The sequence below is a fragment of the Pieris brassicae genome, chromosome 7 (assembly GCF_905147105.1).
Source record: "Pieris brassicae chromosome 7, ilPieBrab1.1, whole genome shotgun sequence".
In the NCBI taxonomy this organism is placed as follows: domain Eukaryota; kingdom Metazoa; phylum Arthropoda; class Insecta; order Lepidoptera; family Pieridae; genus Pieris; species Pieris brassicae.
The window spans coordinates 2,502,759-2,518,538 of record NC_059671.1 but is presented as its reverse complement, the minus strand read 5'-3'; the positions used below and the strand labels follow the sequence as shown (position 1 = coordinate 2,518,538).

The 15,780-nt window shown below is 34.5% G+C and overlaps 2 protein-coding genes across 4 annotated transcripts; one reads left to right on the top strand and one right to left on the bottom strand.

The window, feature by feature from the left end:
* The first annotated feature begins 367 nt into the window (after positions 1-367).
* On the top strand, positions 368-7,625 carry LOC123711740 (CD151 antigen-like). 3 transcript variants are annotated; one of them, XM_045664475.1, is made up of 6 exons: positions 368-526; positions 2,311-2,395; positions 4,520-4,711; positions 5,671-5,925; positions 6,754-6,885; positions 7,454-7,625. In XM_045664475.1, exons 2-6 carry the CDS (start codon positions 2,336-2,338, stop codon positions 7,499-7,501), a joined length of 687 nt encoding a protein of 228 aa, XP_045520431.1. In that variant the 5' UTR covers positions 368-526; positions 2,311-2,335; the 3' UTR covers positions 7,502-7,625. The 3 variants fall into 3 exon arrangements, with proteins under 3 accessions (XP_045520431.1, XP_045520429.1, XP_045520430.1); XM_045664473.1 differs by lacking the exon at positions 368-526 and adding an exon at positions 1,062-1,155; XM_045664474.1 differs by lacking the exon at positions 368-526 and adding an exon at positions 1,160-1,249.
* Positions 7,621-15,372, bottom strand: LOC123711739. The gene is made up of 11 exons (XM_045664472.1): positions 15,088-15,372; positions 14,591-14,733; positions 14,189-14,251; positions 13,209-13,370; positions 12,260-12,391; positions 10,350-10,426; positions 10,192-10,281; positions 8,939-9,094; positions 8,570-8,697; positions 7,947-8,053; positions 7,621-7,835 (listed from the first exon to the last, which is right to left on the bottom strand). The coding sequence occupies exons 2-11, from the start codon at positions 14,711-14,713 to the stop codon at positions 7,665-7,667; spliced, it is 1,209 nt and encodes a 402-aa protein (XP_045520428.1). The 5' UTR covers positions 14,714-14,733; positions 15,088-15,372; the 3' UTR covers positions 7,621-7,664.
* Between the last annotated feature and the right edge of the window lie 408 nt (positions 15,373-15,780).

The following is a 15,780-nucleotide window of genomic DNA, read 5'->3' as shown; positions in this document are numbered from 1 at the left end:
TTTTTTTTACTATTCGAAAAAAATATTGATGATCCCAGACTAAACGCATTGGCAATAAGGCGGCAATGTAATATATAAATCTTGTTTTAAATTAGGATACAATTGTAATAGTCTAATGTAGAAGATATGGAAACTCAATTGAAATTGTTACAACGGTTTTAGAGTGAGAGAAAACTTTCGAATTTCACACATAATACTAAAATTTCCTAAATGTTCTTTAAACATGAGGAGTGCCACATAAAATATTTTCCACGAAGCGTGCGTAAGGTCCATTTCCAGGTCGGACTACTACGTGTAAAGTATTGTATATATGTTTAAAATACCTGCTCGAGGCTGGTGGGGCGTTGCGTGCCGAACGTAAAACAAACCAGTTGAATTGTTATTACCGACCGCGTTTGACCTTTTTACCACGCTTCAACGTGAATGAAACCTCGTTTTGTGTTTACGATGCGATAGTATCGAAAAAAGTGATGACTAAGTGATTTATTTTAATTTTACTTGTGTAGTGCACAGTCTTTAATACTCGGTAAATATTATCAGTTATTTAAACGAATCTTGTTTATATCTTTCAGTTCTAGTTTTGCAACGAAACTAGTACTGTAATGAATAAAAATATATGTTGGACTGTATATACATTTTGACTTTCTCATTCTAACAAGAGAAGGGGTTAGATGGACCTTGGGTTATACCTTGAGTGCGTCTGCGCAACTTAGTTGCAATGGTACCTATACGTGATGATATGCTGCTTGTTCTACATATTGATGACACATACAGCCTATTTTTATGAGGCTTTATGGGTAATATGCATAAAAAATAGAGATTAAAGATAGTGAGCGTAGAGATTTTGGAATTATATTTTTAAAATTGGCGCGAATTTGCTTGATGTGTATATTAATCTTGTATTACGTACTTAAGACGTGATTTACAATAATGTAGTTTTAAGTTTATCTATAGTAAAAATTATTAACGCATAAAAAGAAGGTAGGTGAAAATAAATGATCTGCACAAGGAGAAATATTTCTTAGATCTATATTAATTAACGACAAAGCTATTTAAATATTAAATAGAATTTATAATATATTTGGTGGTAATGAAAGGAGTGCTTCATATTCAACCTAAAAATTGCACAAGAAATGGTGCGTCAAGCAATGAGAGGTATGCATGACCCACCAGATATGAGACAGTATGTCAAACTATTTTACTTTATGTGAGTTTTAAGAATGGAGGATACGGAACCCGAAAATAATGGGTAATTAATATAACATTATTAAATAAAACGTACAAACGTACGACGTGTATAATACAAAATATTTTGACATTTGTTTACTTTCAGTACTTAGTTGGTACCGGTAGAAAAATATGTTTTAGAAGCTTTGTCTCTAAAAAATTATATTTGTATTGATATATAATATATGAATGTACAAGAGCAGCGGCTTAGTATCGACGATGCGACTCTCATCCCTAAGGAACTATTTTAGATCCCCGGCTGTGCACCAACGGATTTACTATGTTCACATTTAACACTTGCTCGTACAGTGAAGGAAAACATCGAGAAGAAATCGGCATGCCTTATATATGTCGCTTTCAACTAGCTTAATCAGTTTAACTAGCGGCCTAAAAGATGTCCAGCCAGTTGATGAAACAGCTTGGCAAATGACTTGGATCAATGACGTTTTATTACTTGCCTAGCCTGTTGGCTGTTAATTTAAATTTAATTCCACTTATTGCCACTCTCAAACTCGAAAGAAACTCTTCAAACAGTTAATATAGCGTTGGAAAAGCACAACTTTGATGGTGTTTTCCAAAGTTTCATGAAAAACAACATGTACAATGCCAATGCAGTGTAGTGACAATAATGTGAATTTAACTTAAGCAAATTTAATTTTAAAAGATATATATTTTACGTCATATGTTTCATCTTTTTTATGTCTCTATCGTACAAATTGCCCAAGCATTAGCCAGCCAGTTTATTAAATGTTGTATAAAACGCTAAGGCTGAATATCTTTCAGGCCGTTACTTAAGCGGTGCCGTTTAGTTAAAAGGCTAGGCTGTTAGTTAAACGGCTGATTAAGCTAGTTGGCTGTGATATATTATTAAAAAAAACAACTTATCACGAAACAGATTCAGACATCTGTGACCCAGACCTAAATGGTTATAATGCCATTGGATGTTATGACATATAGTCATTATATTCCATTATTTTAGAGCTATAATTGTAGATTACGCGGTCTTTATTGTGAAAAAACGTGACCTATTTTAATATTAAAGCTACATGAAAAGTGTTGACATCATGAATAAAATATTTTCAGGAGGGAAACACCAACCAGGGGCGCAATGGACAGTTGTGGTAGATGTATGAAAGTGTCGCTGGTTGCGATCAATGTTGTTACTTTCGTAAGTGTCTTTGTTATAATATTGTATCCAACCCGGAAGTTTTGTATGATGCGAGAGAATGGTAATAATTAAAATCTCTCAAGGCAAAATACAAAATACCATCCGTATCACCTCGACGTCCGTCGTTCCACAACTGAGCGTTTTCTAAGGCAGTTTTTGCCGCGCAACACCACTATGTGGAACCAGCTGCCCACTAAAGTATTTCCGAACCAATTCAACTAAGGGTCCTTCAAGAAAAGAGCGTACCAATTCTTTAAAGGCCGGTAACGCACTTACGAGCCCTCTGGCAATTTGAGTGTCCATGGGCGGCGGTATCGCTTAACATCAGGTGATCACATAAAAAAATAATATTATTGATTCTTTCGACTGAGAAGTAATACGTATATACTATACTTATAGTAGTAGTTTTTTAAACATATTATTTTCATTAATTTGTTACATTGTCCTTTGTTAAAACATATGCAGTTAGTTATCATATTCAATTAAGAGTTTTTAAATATAATTTAACATACAAGGACAGAAGGGGTCTACTGGGAGATTAGAATACACAAAAATATCCTAAAATCGGTCCGGTCGTTTTAAATCAGCTGCATCAGAAATTAATGGAGTAATATATGTATAACGGATGCTAAGAAATATAATTAAATATGTTACTTTGATTGTTTAACTTCTTCTGTTCCTTCACTATATTTTCACTTAACATTGGATAAGTCATACTTTTGTTTTACGCGGGCTACTACACATTGTATTCATACTGTAACCATCAAAAGGCGTTTACTGATATGGAAGAGATTTCATTACGTAATTAGCAATAGATTTCTTCTTTTGAAAAGCACTCTACACGTCGAGTATGTAAATAATGTACATTATGTGTTTTTGTAATATAGTTTAAAGTTTTATTTAAATTAGTTTTTTTATACGAACAGGGGCCAACGGCTGTTAGATAATATACAGATGCAAGACGCCGATATTTTTTAGCCTTCAACCTTTAATAATTTCAACGTGTGTAGTAAAACTAATTAAATAAATACAATATTATATAACAAATTAGAAAGATTTACAAATGAACTCGTAATAACTAGACTACTAAAGCATTGGAATGCGACATTATCTCCGATTTCCAAAATGTTTTAAAAATTTATGATACACATCCGTGCAATGTCAACACAGGCCCCCAGTATTTGTAGTTTTAGCAACTAAGAGTTGTCATTCACGTTTTTTTATGTAATAGGAGGCAAACGGGCAGGAGGCTCACCTGATGTTAAGTGATACCGCCGCCCATGGACACTCAATGCCAAAGAGATCGCGAGTGCGTTGCCGGCCTTTTAAGAATTGTAGTTTAAACTATAATATAACTTCCTGTTGTAACGAACAATGTATAATATAAACAAATATACTAAGAGCTAACCAAACAAAAATAAACACAAGTAACTGCGAGCAATTGATGTTTTAAATAGTTGACTTATGGTCACAACTTTCTTTGTAAGATCTGGAACGTAAAAATGTGGAAGGACGCCGTCTCTTAGATTTCTTATCCATACACGGAAACCGGTATTGATGCTATTTTTGTAGCTTTATAAACTTGTTGTATTTTTATAATATATTTATCGTTAATGTTACAATTAAAAAAAACAAATAAATGATTATATCGCTGACCCAGCAATAGTTTAAAAACGGATATAGATATACACAATTTAGATATTTAATCACATAAACTCTGCTGGGGTAATGGCTATTATTTTTACGTCAGGCGCGTTTTTTTAACATATCTTTTAGCGTTTTAATAGATGAATCTCAAATAATCTCTGGACTAGACATCATTTAACATTACGATCTAGCCTAATAACTTATTTAAGTCTAGCGCAATTTACTAAAACGCATATTATAACATAAGATAGCGCCAATAACACTACTCTTTTGATAAATGTCAAGTAAGTTTCAAATACATATAGAAATTGTTTATAAAATACAATCTTTTTAAAAGTAATGGGTTGTGTAGAGGCAAATATTAAAAGCGCGTTTGGGACTTCAGCGCTATCGGCGTTTTACAGAATATTTGAGTAAATGGTAATCATTTGAACTGACAAATAGCTAAGGGTTTAACAAGTTTTCACTCATTTTCAGTTAAGTGGTTTACTAGCAGTGGCAATAGGACTATGGATTTGGACGTCACGCTCATTTTCAAGTACGCTCATGAGCAACAATATGTACATTGCCTCTGTAGTGGTTGTCGTTGCAATGGGAGCGGCGATCATGTTGCTTTCCTTCCTTGGATGCTGCGGCGCAGCGAAGGAAGTGAAATGCATGCTGCTCACGGTAAATAATCTCCATAAACTTCATCCATAACATAATATACACTTGTTTCTTTAAAGCTTCTTTGTTAAATAAATAAATAGGAGAAAACAAAGAAATTAATGTGTTAAAATCAAAGGACTTGGCCACTAAAGTCTCGTCATACAGATATCATCATTGAAGCATCAGTCACAAACGTCAAAAGACACTAAAATAACATTATAAGTATTAATGTTATCTGCCTTTCTATAAATTAGCTCCACAAATAAATTTCAATTAGAATTAATTAACATTAAATTCGGGGTTAACTATTCGTAATTTCTCAAAATGTAATTTTAAAAAGCAGGACATTTTGTTGTTATGCTTTTGTTTTTCTAATTTCAGTAGCATTTACAATAACAAACAACTTTAGTTTAGGAAAATTCTTATAGTTTTCGCATGTACTTTCATAATATAGACTAATACGTAGAAGTGTGTACAGGGCCGGAATTAGGGGAGTGCTAACGGGCCAACAGCTCCGAAGCTTCCACAAAAGAGAATCCCTATCAATAGACTTCGGGAAAAAGATTATTTAAATTCCGACTAGTAAACAACTTTTCATTATTTTTTTGTTGTTTTACTTTTACCATTATACAAACATGATTATATTGTTCTTAAATATTAACAGATACCATTAATCTGTATTTACATTTTTTATATTAATATAATAACAGAGACCATTGATCGGTATTTACATTTTATATTACGTTTGATAAATATGAAAAGAATCTTCTTAGTTTTACTTAGTGAAAAAAAAATTTATTAGGGGCCAGGGCTCCTCCACTCCTTTGTTGCCCCGAGGCCTCGAGTCCCCTGGCCCTGAGTGTGAACTACGTATAATACGTTATTCATGTAGGTGTAAGGTAGTTGTTATAAGATAATTATTGAATAGTTGAAAATGAACAATCAATATTTTGCCTACATATACTTGGTTTTGTTTCCAGTATTACATACTTGTATTCATTATATTCGTGGCGATGCTGGTAGGAGGTATTCTACTTTTCGTCTTCCGTGAGAAGGTTATATCGACGCTCGACCGGGAAATGCATGCCTCCATGCCAAATTATGGCGTCAAGCATGAGTACACGCGCGCCTGGGATGATACGCAATCTCATCTACAATGCTGCGGTGTTAAGAGCCATAACGATTGGAATGGAAATGTCCCGGAGAGCTGCTGTAAAGAAGTCTATCCGGGAAAGGTATGTTCAACTTGCTAGGAATAGTAAACCATAATAGGGGGCTGAAAAGTTTGTAGAGTGACACATAGATGGCGCTATTTTAAAGTTAAATTAATATATTTTTATTGAGCGAAATAGTTTCGAATAAGCGAAATAAGCACCGAGGAAGATGCAGGCATCAAAGAGGCATAATCTACATAATTAAGCTAAAAACTAAACATACATATTTTGTTAATTATTTTTGTACTTTGTACCCTTTACCACTAGGTTTTTCTTTTCTTGACTAGGGTTACCTGAAAGAAATCGTTGTCAAGCGATTACACCGCCAGTTGCTTAATAGCTTATTTAACCTGTTTTATTATATCTAAGATAACAAAGTGTAAATACATATAGTTTATTTCAGAGTATAATATAATTTCGGAAGGATCACCTGTTTTGTTAAAAATATTTTATTAAAAAACTGACTTGATTGAAAACAATTGAATCAAGGAGGGTTTTTACATACATACATTATACATAGCTTACCTTACACTGGTTAATAAATAAACGTAACCGATATTTGTACTTTCTGTCTTTTTATTTTCGTGTCAAACATCCGCGTAATTGCAATAGAATTATCTTTTTCATAAAATAATTTGGTGGAGTCGAATTGTGTAAAAAAATGCTTTTTCACTTTTTTTATTTGGATCACTAAAATTACACAACAAACTAATATATATTAGAAAGGTACCGTCCCTATAATGACCACACATGACCAGCGAAATTAAAGTAATATTACAAAATGGGATAACGAAACAACAATAAAAAAGATAACTCTAGCTAATAATATGTCGCTTTTGTCATTTCCAGCGCTTGGACTGCAGGTATTCTCCCAATCCGACCACGATGTACATGGACGGATGTCTCAACAAAACTATAGACTTGCTCCGAGAAGATGCGGTGTATGTTGGTGCTGTTGCTATCATTGTAGCTTTGGTTATGGTAAGAATTACTTCCATAATTAAAAGTAAAAAATAAAGTAAAAAAACACTACGGCTAGTTTTATGAAGAATCTATAAATATGTAACAAAAGGTATTTATTACATAATCCCACTGCAAAAATAAATAATATATAACACAAACCTATACCAAAGATTATAGTCTAAGATGGAATACATAATATATACAAAAAGGTTCAAATATTTACGAAAGGAAAAATTCAACAAAAATGATTAAGCAAATTCTTATTCGGCTGTGTTGTGTGATGGTGTGTAAGGGTATGTGCGTGAAGTACACATGTGTGTATGTGGGGTGTGCTCATTATGCAGCTGGATGGATCTCAATAGCGATAGCTTGAACAAGTTAAGGCTTAAATAGCGTTTGTTAAATGGCCGGGCTGCGCGATACACAACTGAGTTATTTTGGATAGTTAGTGTTTGTATGAGGAACGTAAAACAAAACACGATTACGAGTGTGGTAGGCAACACTATCAATATCGATTTAACATCTCACCCCACTACCTTAGATCCGTCCGTCGGTTATACCGTGACTAATAAATTTATTGTTTCAGGTGCTGGCATTAATATTTTCTTGCGGACTATTTGTAAAAATAGAGTGACTGTCATTCCATTCGCAAAAGGCACTGACGATAAATTATTTATAAGGTGTTTTGAGTCGTATGAATTATACGCATTTTTCTAATTATATACCAAATGTCAATTGTCAATAAAATTTACATTGATTGATGACAAATTTATTTCACAAAAAAATACATATAAAAGTTATGTTTTTCGTCGTGGTGGGAATTTAATAGTATTAGTGTTACCCTCTCTATATTGACCAGTACGTGTAAACCAACCACAATATCTGATGATGCAGTCGGATGTCGTGGATCCCAATGGAAGACCAAGTGCACTGATCCTTTCTAATGCTTGCGCTGGGCCTCCGATGATCTAAATCATTTGATCAATATATTTATTTTAGTGAACACATTGTGTACCCTATACAGGGACGGGAAGACAAGGCAAAGGGAAAAATACAATTTTAGAATTAATTTAACCTACCCTTCCAAACACGACATGCTTTCCATCAAATTGTGGCAGAGGCTTAAATATTATATTAAACTGGCCACACACTTCATTATCAGACGTTACCACCATTGATAAAACACCTGTAATAAAAATATTGGTTCACTTTATTATTTATTGTGAGTGGTGCTAGAATCTTTTTAGGTCTGGGTCTCAGATGTCTGTATCTCTTTTATCATGTCAATCTAATAGGCAAGCGATCAGCCTTCTGTGCGTTACATACGCCGTCGACTTTTGAGTCTAAGGCAAGCCAGTATCCTCACGATGTTTTCCTCCACCGATCGAGCGAAGGTTAAATGCGCACATAGAAAGTAAAAAGTACATTGGGGCACAGCTGGGGGGGGGGGATCAAACCTACGACCTCGGACATGAAGCCACTAGGCGAACACTACTCAGTCTTATATTATATAGACTTTGATAAATGATATAATATCTGTGGTATAGTGGTTAATTCCCATAAAACAATATTACGGCTTTATTAGTATAGATGATCATCACCACCTTTCTCTAAAAGATGAGCTTCTTAATTTATCATGTTCGTTGACCTACAGCTGCTGAAAATACATAGCTCATGTTACGAGACTTAATAAAAATAATACCAGGAACAGAATGCTTCAAGCGAAAGCTTTCAGGTGTTGGTGGCTCTGTCTGCCCTTCAGCTAAATAACAACCAAACCCGTTGTCCTTGGTGACGTCACCGGCTCGGCAATATAAATCTGGTACAACTCTATAAACATAAAAAGCCTTTTCATTGCCTTAAATACGAAATATATTTTATCAAATGGTTATGATGCAAAAATATGGAAGATCATTGAACATTAGACTCGGAGAATATAGGGAGTGTGAATCATCTGTTCACTGCCGAAGGTCCGGGAGTAGACGACGCTCGTACGACGTACGAAGACGGACTAACTCAGCAACGAAGTTATATAGTAATATTAAATATATAAATATAGAATAATCTTTACCTAAAAATTCTTGTGCCCATATATGCGTGACCTCGACTGTCCCCCTTTACAAGACTCATGAACAGCTGGCATGTCTTCGGCACCAAGTCCGTAAACAGCTCCATTGTAACTCTACCAATCTTAGACCCACCAATAACCCATATCTCCATAGATACTCTGAAACATCAATCTTACAGACTCCTGTCGTCTTAATTTAACGCTCCAATATCTCAACCGATAAGTGTAAACATCACCTTCAAGAAAAGAGAGTACCAATTCTTGAAAGGCCGGCAACGCACTTGTGAGCCTTCTGGCAATGTGAGTGTCCATGGGCGGCGGTATCGCTTCACATCAGGTGAGCCTCCTGCCCGTTTGCCTCCTATTACATAAAAAAACGTGAATGACAATTCTTAGTTGCTAAAACTACAAATACTGGGGGCCTAACTATAACTTTTTAAAAGATTTTGGAAATCGGAGATAATGTCGTATTCCCATGCTTTAGTAGTCTAGTTATTATGAGTTCATTTGTAAATCTTTCTAATTTGTTATATAATATTGTATTTATTTAATTAGTTTTACTACACACGTTGAAATTATTAAAGGTTGAAGGCCAAAAAATATCGGCGTCTTACATCTGTATATTATCTAATAATAATAATAAATTGAAAGGCCGGCAACGCACTTGGGAGCCCTCTGTCAATGAGATTGTCCATGTGCGGCGATATTACTTAATATTAGTACCCTTATATAAATACCGGCAAATATCTTGAACAAATGTCCTTGCCTGCGCAGAAGCGATTTTCGTTGGGGGGGGGGAGAGTCGTAGAAATCTGATTTAACAATCACACGTGTCTATCGCGTGATTGTTAAATCAGAATTTACAGATTAGGGTAAAAAACCACCTTCACCGGGGAAGGCGAGGACCTTTACTTCGTACTTCGCTCACTCCAGTGAGCTTCCGTCCTGCCCTTCAGGCGATTGACCACCCCGCGACGGCCCAAGCCGAGGTTCGAGACGCCCTTGCGCTAGCCGCGGGATAAAACGCCATTCTGGCCGTGCTACGCTCGCCAAAACAGCCCGAGCTGAGCTGTAAAGGCCCTTAAGGCCAACAGCGAGATTCCAAAAAAAAAAAAAAGTTAAATCAGTTGACGTATGTGTCCCGCGCTGTGTACAATGCGTAAACTTTCCCCCACTCCCTTGTTTAATTTAATTCTCAAGAAGTTTGCCGGTACCTCTTTAGGTATAAAGAATTTACTATAAAAAATAATGCTTACTTAGGCCTATTAATGTTTGGTGGCTTATCGAAAGCAGAATCCTTTATATCACGGTCGATTTTTTCGGTTTTAAATAAAATAAATGGCAATCTGAAAGCGAAACAAAGATGTAAAACTTCAGTAGTTTTATTTTAATCTAAAAAGTTTAATATACTTACGATGCACCTAAAATTAATTTATGCTTCGTGTCCTTCCATAGAACTTCAAGCTCCTTCGTCAACGGTTGTTCTGATCGCTTTAAATATTATAAAAATTAAACAACACAAACTGGCATTAAATGTTACGTTGTGCGAATGTCAATTTCATACGATTGCGGTGTTCAATTCAATCATTTGAAGGTGTATATAATTAACTAACGTTCGTATCCGTGACGGAAGTTTTGTATAAATGTACTCGTATAATACGAGGTTGTAAACGTTCTGTGTTTAATTAAAATATTAGTAAAGATTCTTCTGTCCAACGTCACGCACACACACACGGTGTTCGGCCAGGACATTATAAATATAAAAAAAAACTTATTCAGTAATGCAATCCTATGAGTCCAATATGAGTAACCAAAGGAAAAGAAAGAAAAGCACCATCTATAAAATTATACTTAAAATTCCTTTAAGCATACATAAATACAGTTCCATTTATGTATAACATACATCGTCGAAACTTAACATTTAATATTGAGTGAAAGTTATTATCACAGATATAACTATTCATATTTAATTTTATAACGTGAAAAAGGATGAATAATATAATATCTTAAACAATACATGGAATGCCAGTTCAGCAAAATATCATATGTTAGCTAGTGGATTGACCTACTGTGAAAGACGTCAAATACAATGAATAATATTATGTAGATATCAAATTACCGAGGTACGGTTGCATTTTATAACAATCATATTTAACCTAGGTCATGGTTTCATTCAACAACACAGTAATGTACTTTTATGCTCATGATAGTTCTCAGAATGTGCTCAAGACAGGTAGTGGATAGGACATTACGATCATATAAAGATCAAGAGACGTCACGGAGCAGTAGGTGTAGCATCAGCTGAAGCAGCAGCCGGTTTCGCAGTGGCGTCAGGGAGACCCACCCGGGACCGGACGGAAGTGTTAGTGATAGTGCCGTGGAATAGTGTAAGAAGTAATAACATAAATTTAGAGACTGTTAAACATTTCCTTAAGTTAAGCATATAATGGATTCATTTTGTAAAGCACTACATATTCATATTGCACTTTTTGCCTGGGGGAGTATGTACGAGCCAAGGCTGTACATTTTGCTCACTCAGGCTTTCTTAGTTTTATAAGCGTGATGATCCCTATGTACGTGCCAAGGTACATCCTTGCTCATTTACAATCTTGACAAATTCCTATGTTTGTACGTGCCATGGGTGTACATATCGATCACTTATAAGCGTGACGATTTCCCAAATTGTCGGAGTTACGTCCCGAGAGTATAGCCCGACGCAGGCACTCTCTTCTACATTCGTTCATAGCGATTAACTAAATCATGGGAGTTACGCCCCGAGAGCATAGCCAGACGTAGGCACTCTCTTTGACTGTTAAATTGTATTCATTCGGTATATAGCAATTAACACGTCATTATTTCGCTCATATTCTATTGTAACACGCGAGTGGTAAATATAGAGTAAATCAATAAATCTCTATTATTTCAAGCATCCCGTTGACCCAGGAACCGTACAATAAATAAATACAAATTAGACAGTTGCGCTACAATTGAGTCGGGCTTTAGATTTCTAAATCAATTTCATAATCATTTGTCAATCTCATAGGCAAGTCGGTTTCCTCACGATGTTTTCCTTCACCGTTCGAATGATAAATGCGCACATAGAAATAAAGGCCATAGGTGCACAGCCAGGGATTGAACCTACCACCTCAGGAAGGAGAGTCGCACGCTGAAGCCACTAGTCCAACACTACTCTACGACTCAGTGTCTCATCTCTTTTTTATTTAAATATGAAAACGCTCTGTGATTAATAAAAAAGGTAAACTTATCTTTAAGCTTGAAAATATGAAGAATATGTAGGAAATTGTTAACTCAAAATATACTAACTGCAATCAAGAGACGTGAGTAGAAATATATGTTCTGTCTTCGTATTTCATCCAACACTCTTTGGCGTTGTTTGCACAGCAATTTGTTATATGTATCTGTGAGCTCGGGGTACATCCAGCAATCTACAAAACCCTACAAAAATATTTTATAATATCACAGACGTTTTACAATTTTTTGTTAAAAATGTGGCAAACACTTGCTTTCAAGATAACTTTTATTAGCGGCTCAACTGTGTTTTATTTACCAAAAACCAAATCCAGTATGAAAGGCTTTATAGCAGTGCCCGGTTTACTCGCGTAGATACCGATTTTGTGGTAGAAAATTCTACTAAGTATAGATATATTTTTTTTATCATAAAAGTTTTATTTTACATAATTTTTATAACTTCTTTGTATATTATTAGATACACACTTACATTCATAATCCAATCGATATACAGATTTTACTTTACAAAGAATATATGTCTACATTTTAATTTAATCATTTTATTGTTACCAATCCAGTTAATATTATTAGTACTTAACTATATGTAAATATTTAGTTAATGGCGTAAAAATAACATTGTAAGTAGGTTAGTAATAAGCTGTAAATCATTCTTAATAAAAAAAAATGTATCAAGTTTACGTAGAATGACATAAGTGAATTAAAAAAAAACTATTCAGGTATTGAATAATTATTAATTTCAAGTAGCTATGTCTATGGCTTATGTCAGTCAGTAAAGTTGCTGCGGTCTAATGCTGAAAGAATTTGAATTGAAATCGGCCCAGTAGTTTTTGTGTGAAAATATTACAAACATAGATACAAGACACAAATTTTTCCTCTTTATAATATATGTATGATGAATTTAATATGATAGTCAAACGTCCATATAAACTTATTCATTTAAAGACGCTGACAGCTTCACTATCTTCAGTATACTCCAGTATGTATATAAATTGTATGAGCTTACTCCAGTCCGTTGAATGAGATTGATCCTCTTCAAGAGTTCCTTATTCACGTTCATATTCTCTTCAAGCTGGCGTGCATAGTAGTTCAAACGCCGTGGTTTTAGATACAGCTCTGGGAACAGTCCAGGAGGATGATCATCTACTTTGTGCTTTGCGAGTTGCAGCTGCAAATATAATAGTACAATAGCGTTGCGCTTTGAAACGTATTATATCAGGTCGTTCAGTTAAAATTATTAGAGGCTGTAGAGTAAAAATGTATGCGTCTTATAATAATAATCCAGGGGCGCTACAACCCTATATCTTGGCTTCAGATTTCATCAATTTCTTTGATAATTTTTATTTCAAAGACAAGTAGGTTATCACCTTGCCTTGCCTCAAACTCAGTGTGTCAGGTACCTCCTCCAGGCGCCTGACACACTGAGTTTGAGGCAAGCTTGTTTCCTTACAAGGTTTTCCTTGACCATACGAGCATGCCTGAAATGCGCAGATAGAGAGGAAGTCTATTTGTGCACAGCCAGTGATGGAGCTTCTATGGAAATTGTATTGGTTTTTCGACAAACTCCCAATTATCACTGAATTAATTTGAAACTCTCGTTAATCAGTGAAGCTTTTTATAAATTTAACGATTATTTGAATTATCCTAATCCCTGGGATTGATTTGCTCAAACAATTTGTATGACTCAGAACGTCGTGATCAAATAGAGTGGTCGAGAGTTTCTTGCCCGTTTTTCCCCCTTGACTTGCGATCTGGTAGGAAATGTAAATTTAGAATCAATTTAACGTTGACGTTAAGTGTACTTAGTTACCTATATGAATTAAGTTATTTTGAGTTGAGCCTACGAGCCTCAGAGATAGCCGCACGCTGAAGCCATTTGGCCAACATTGGTCACTGCATCTTATATGTACGAGAATAAGCCAGAATTTGACGTGTTAAACCACCAAAGACGTCAATTTATGTTAGAGAATCAGAAAAATAACATACCTCTTTTTGATGATTACACCATGACGCGTAAAAGTCTTTTGATAAAAGCGGGAACCTCGGTGGCTAAAAATTCAAACAATATAATTGGATTATCTGAACATTTTTGTCAAGAGTATAAAATATATGTTTATCGGATCACTATGTATTAAGTTGTATAGTGGTAAATAATATAATTTGCTATTGTTAACGTTATTAAAATTGTATCCTAAAAAGAATTCTAAAAAAATACTTCAGAAAAAACAAACCGTTAGCTTATTGAGGGCTTGTCTTTCTCACTCTAGTAATCAATAAATTAAACGTGACAAAACATTAATTAGGGCTTTACAAACGATAGTTTTCTTTAAATGCTTCAGGGTTAAAATTTTAGACTTTGATACGTTAAATAGTTGGTGGATTACTTACGAGCTTAAATTCTCTAGGTTTCCGTATCCGTGGTGGTCTAGGTCTTTCTGGTTCAGGAGGTGGGGTTCGAAGGAGAGGATTCTGCAGCAGCTCATCGCAAGCGCGCTCACGTTGAGGAATCATATTAACGGCCTTCTCTAAAACTTGATTAATATGAGATTGTGGATATAACCACAATATTAAATACCTTTAGTAATTTTGAAAGATTTTTTTAATAATGTTTAAAACATATTTATTTTCCAGGTAAACTTTTTACAAAGAATAGAGAATTAGTTTCACAATGGTTTATTTTATAATATGATGAACAGCTTGCGTTCAGCAGCGTGCAGCTCTTGTTTAGTACAGGTAACTTAATGGCTGCATAAATAAGAAAAAATGCCATTGAAACAACGAATTGATCGGGATTTCTTTGCTTATGAGACTTAACATACTTTTGTTTAAATGTTATACACACTTTACTTCAACTACTATAAAAAGCGTCAACAGTTCGACGTTACCTCGTAAGTAATATAAACAATTACTTCAAGCCAAAATTTGTAACTGAAAATTTAGTTTTGTATAAACTATTTATGTTTATTTCCAATCTGACAACGAGCGCTTTCTTGCACAAATAGTAAATAGTATATTGTCATAATGCGACAGTAACTAAATCTTCTTAATTTTCAAATACGATAAAAAGTTTATATTCTGGAAAAAAATCTTTTTCACAAATTAATTCATCAAATTTTCAATTCAAATAAATAAAAACTTTGAACTGTATAGTCTACTTAAATAACATTCTGCTGTCATGTCATGTTTTGTTTTGCTTTATATCTTATTTTTTATCAGTGAAACTTTTTATACTTCTTTTTTGTTTTATACTTTTAGATGTATCTGTTTGTTTCCCAAATGAATAAATAAATAATAGACCTTTAGCGACATTAGGTACTGGGACTCCTAGCTCGTCCTAGGACTAGCCAGTTTGCTTCCGCTTGCTTATTCAGGGATAGGACTGGACGTAGCTTTGGCGTCATCATTTTTGAATTAAAGACAGTCAAACAAAGTTAAATTAACCACAAACGTACATATTATCCTGGGAGACGTGTACAATAACCGTAATATATGTTTTGTTATATTTAAATATTCGCCTATTGTACCTACTTAATTATCGATAATCCACTACAAAGAATATGTTGTTGTAAGAGCAGAGA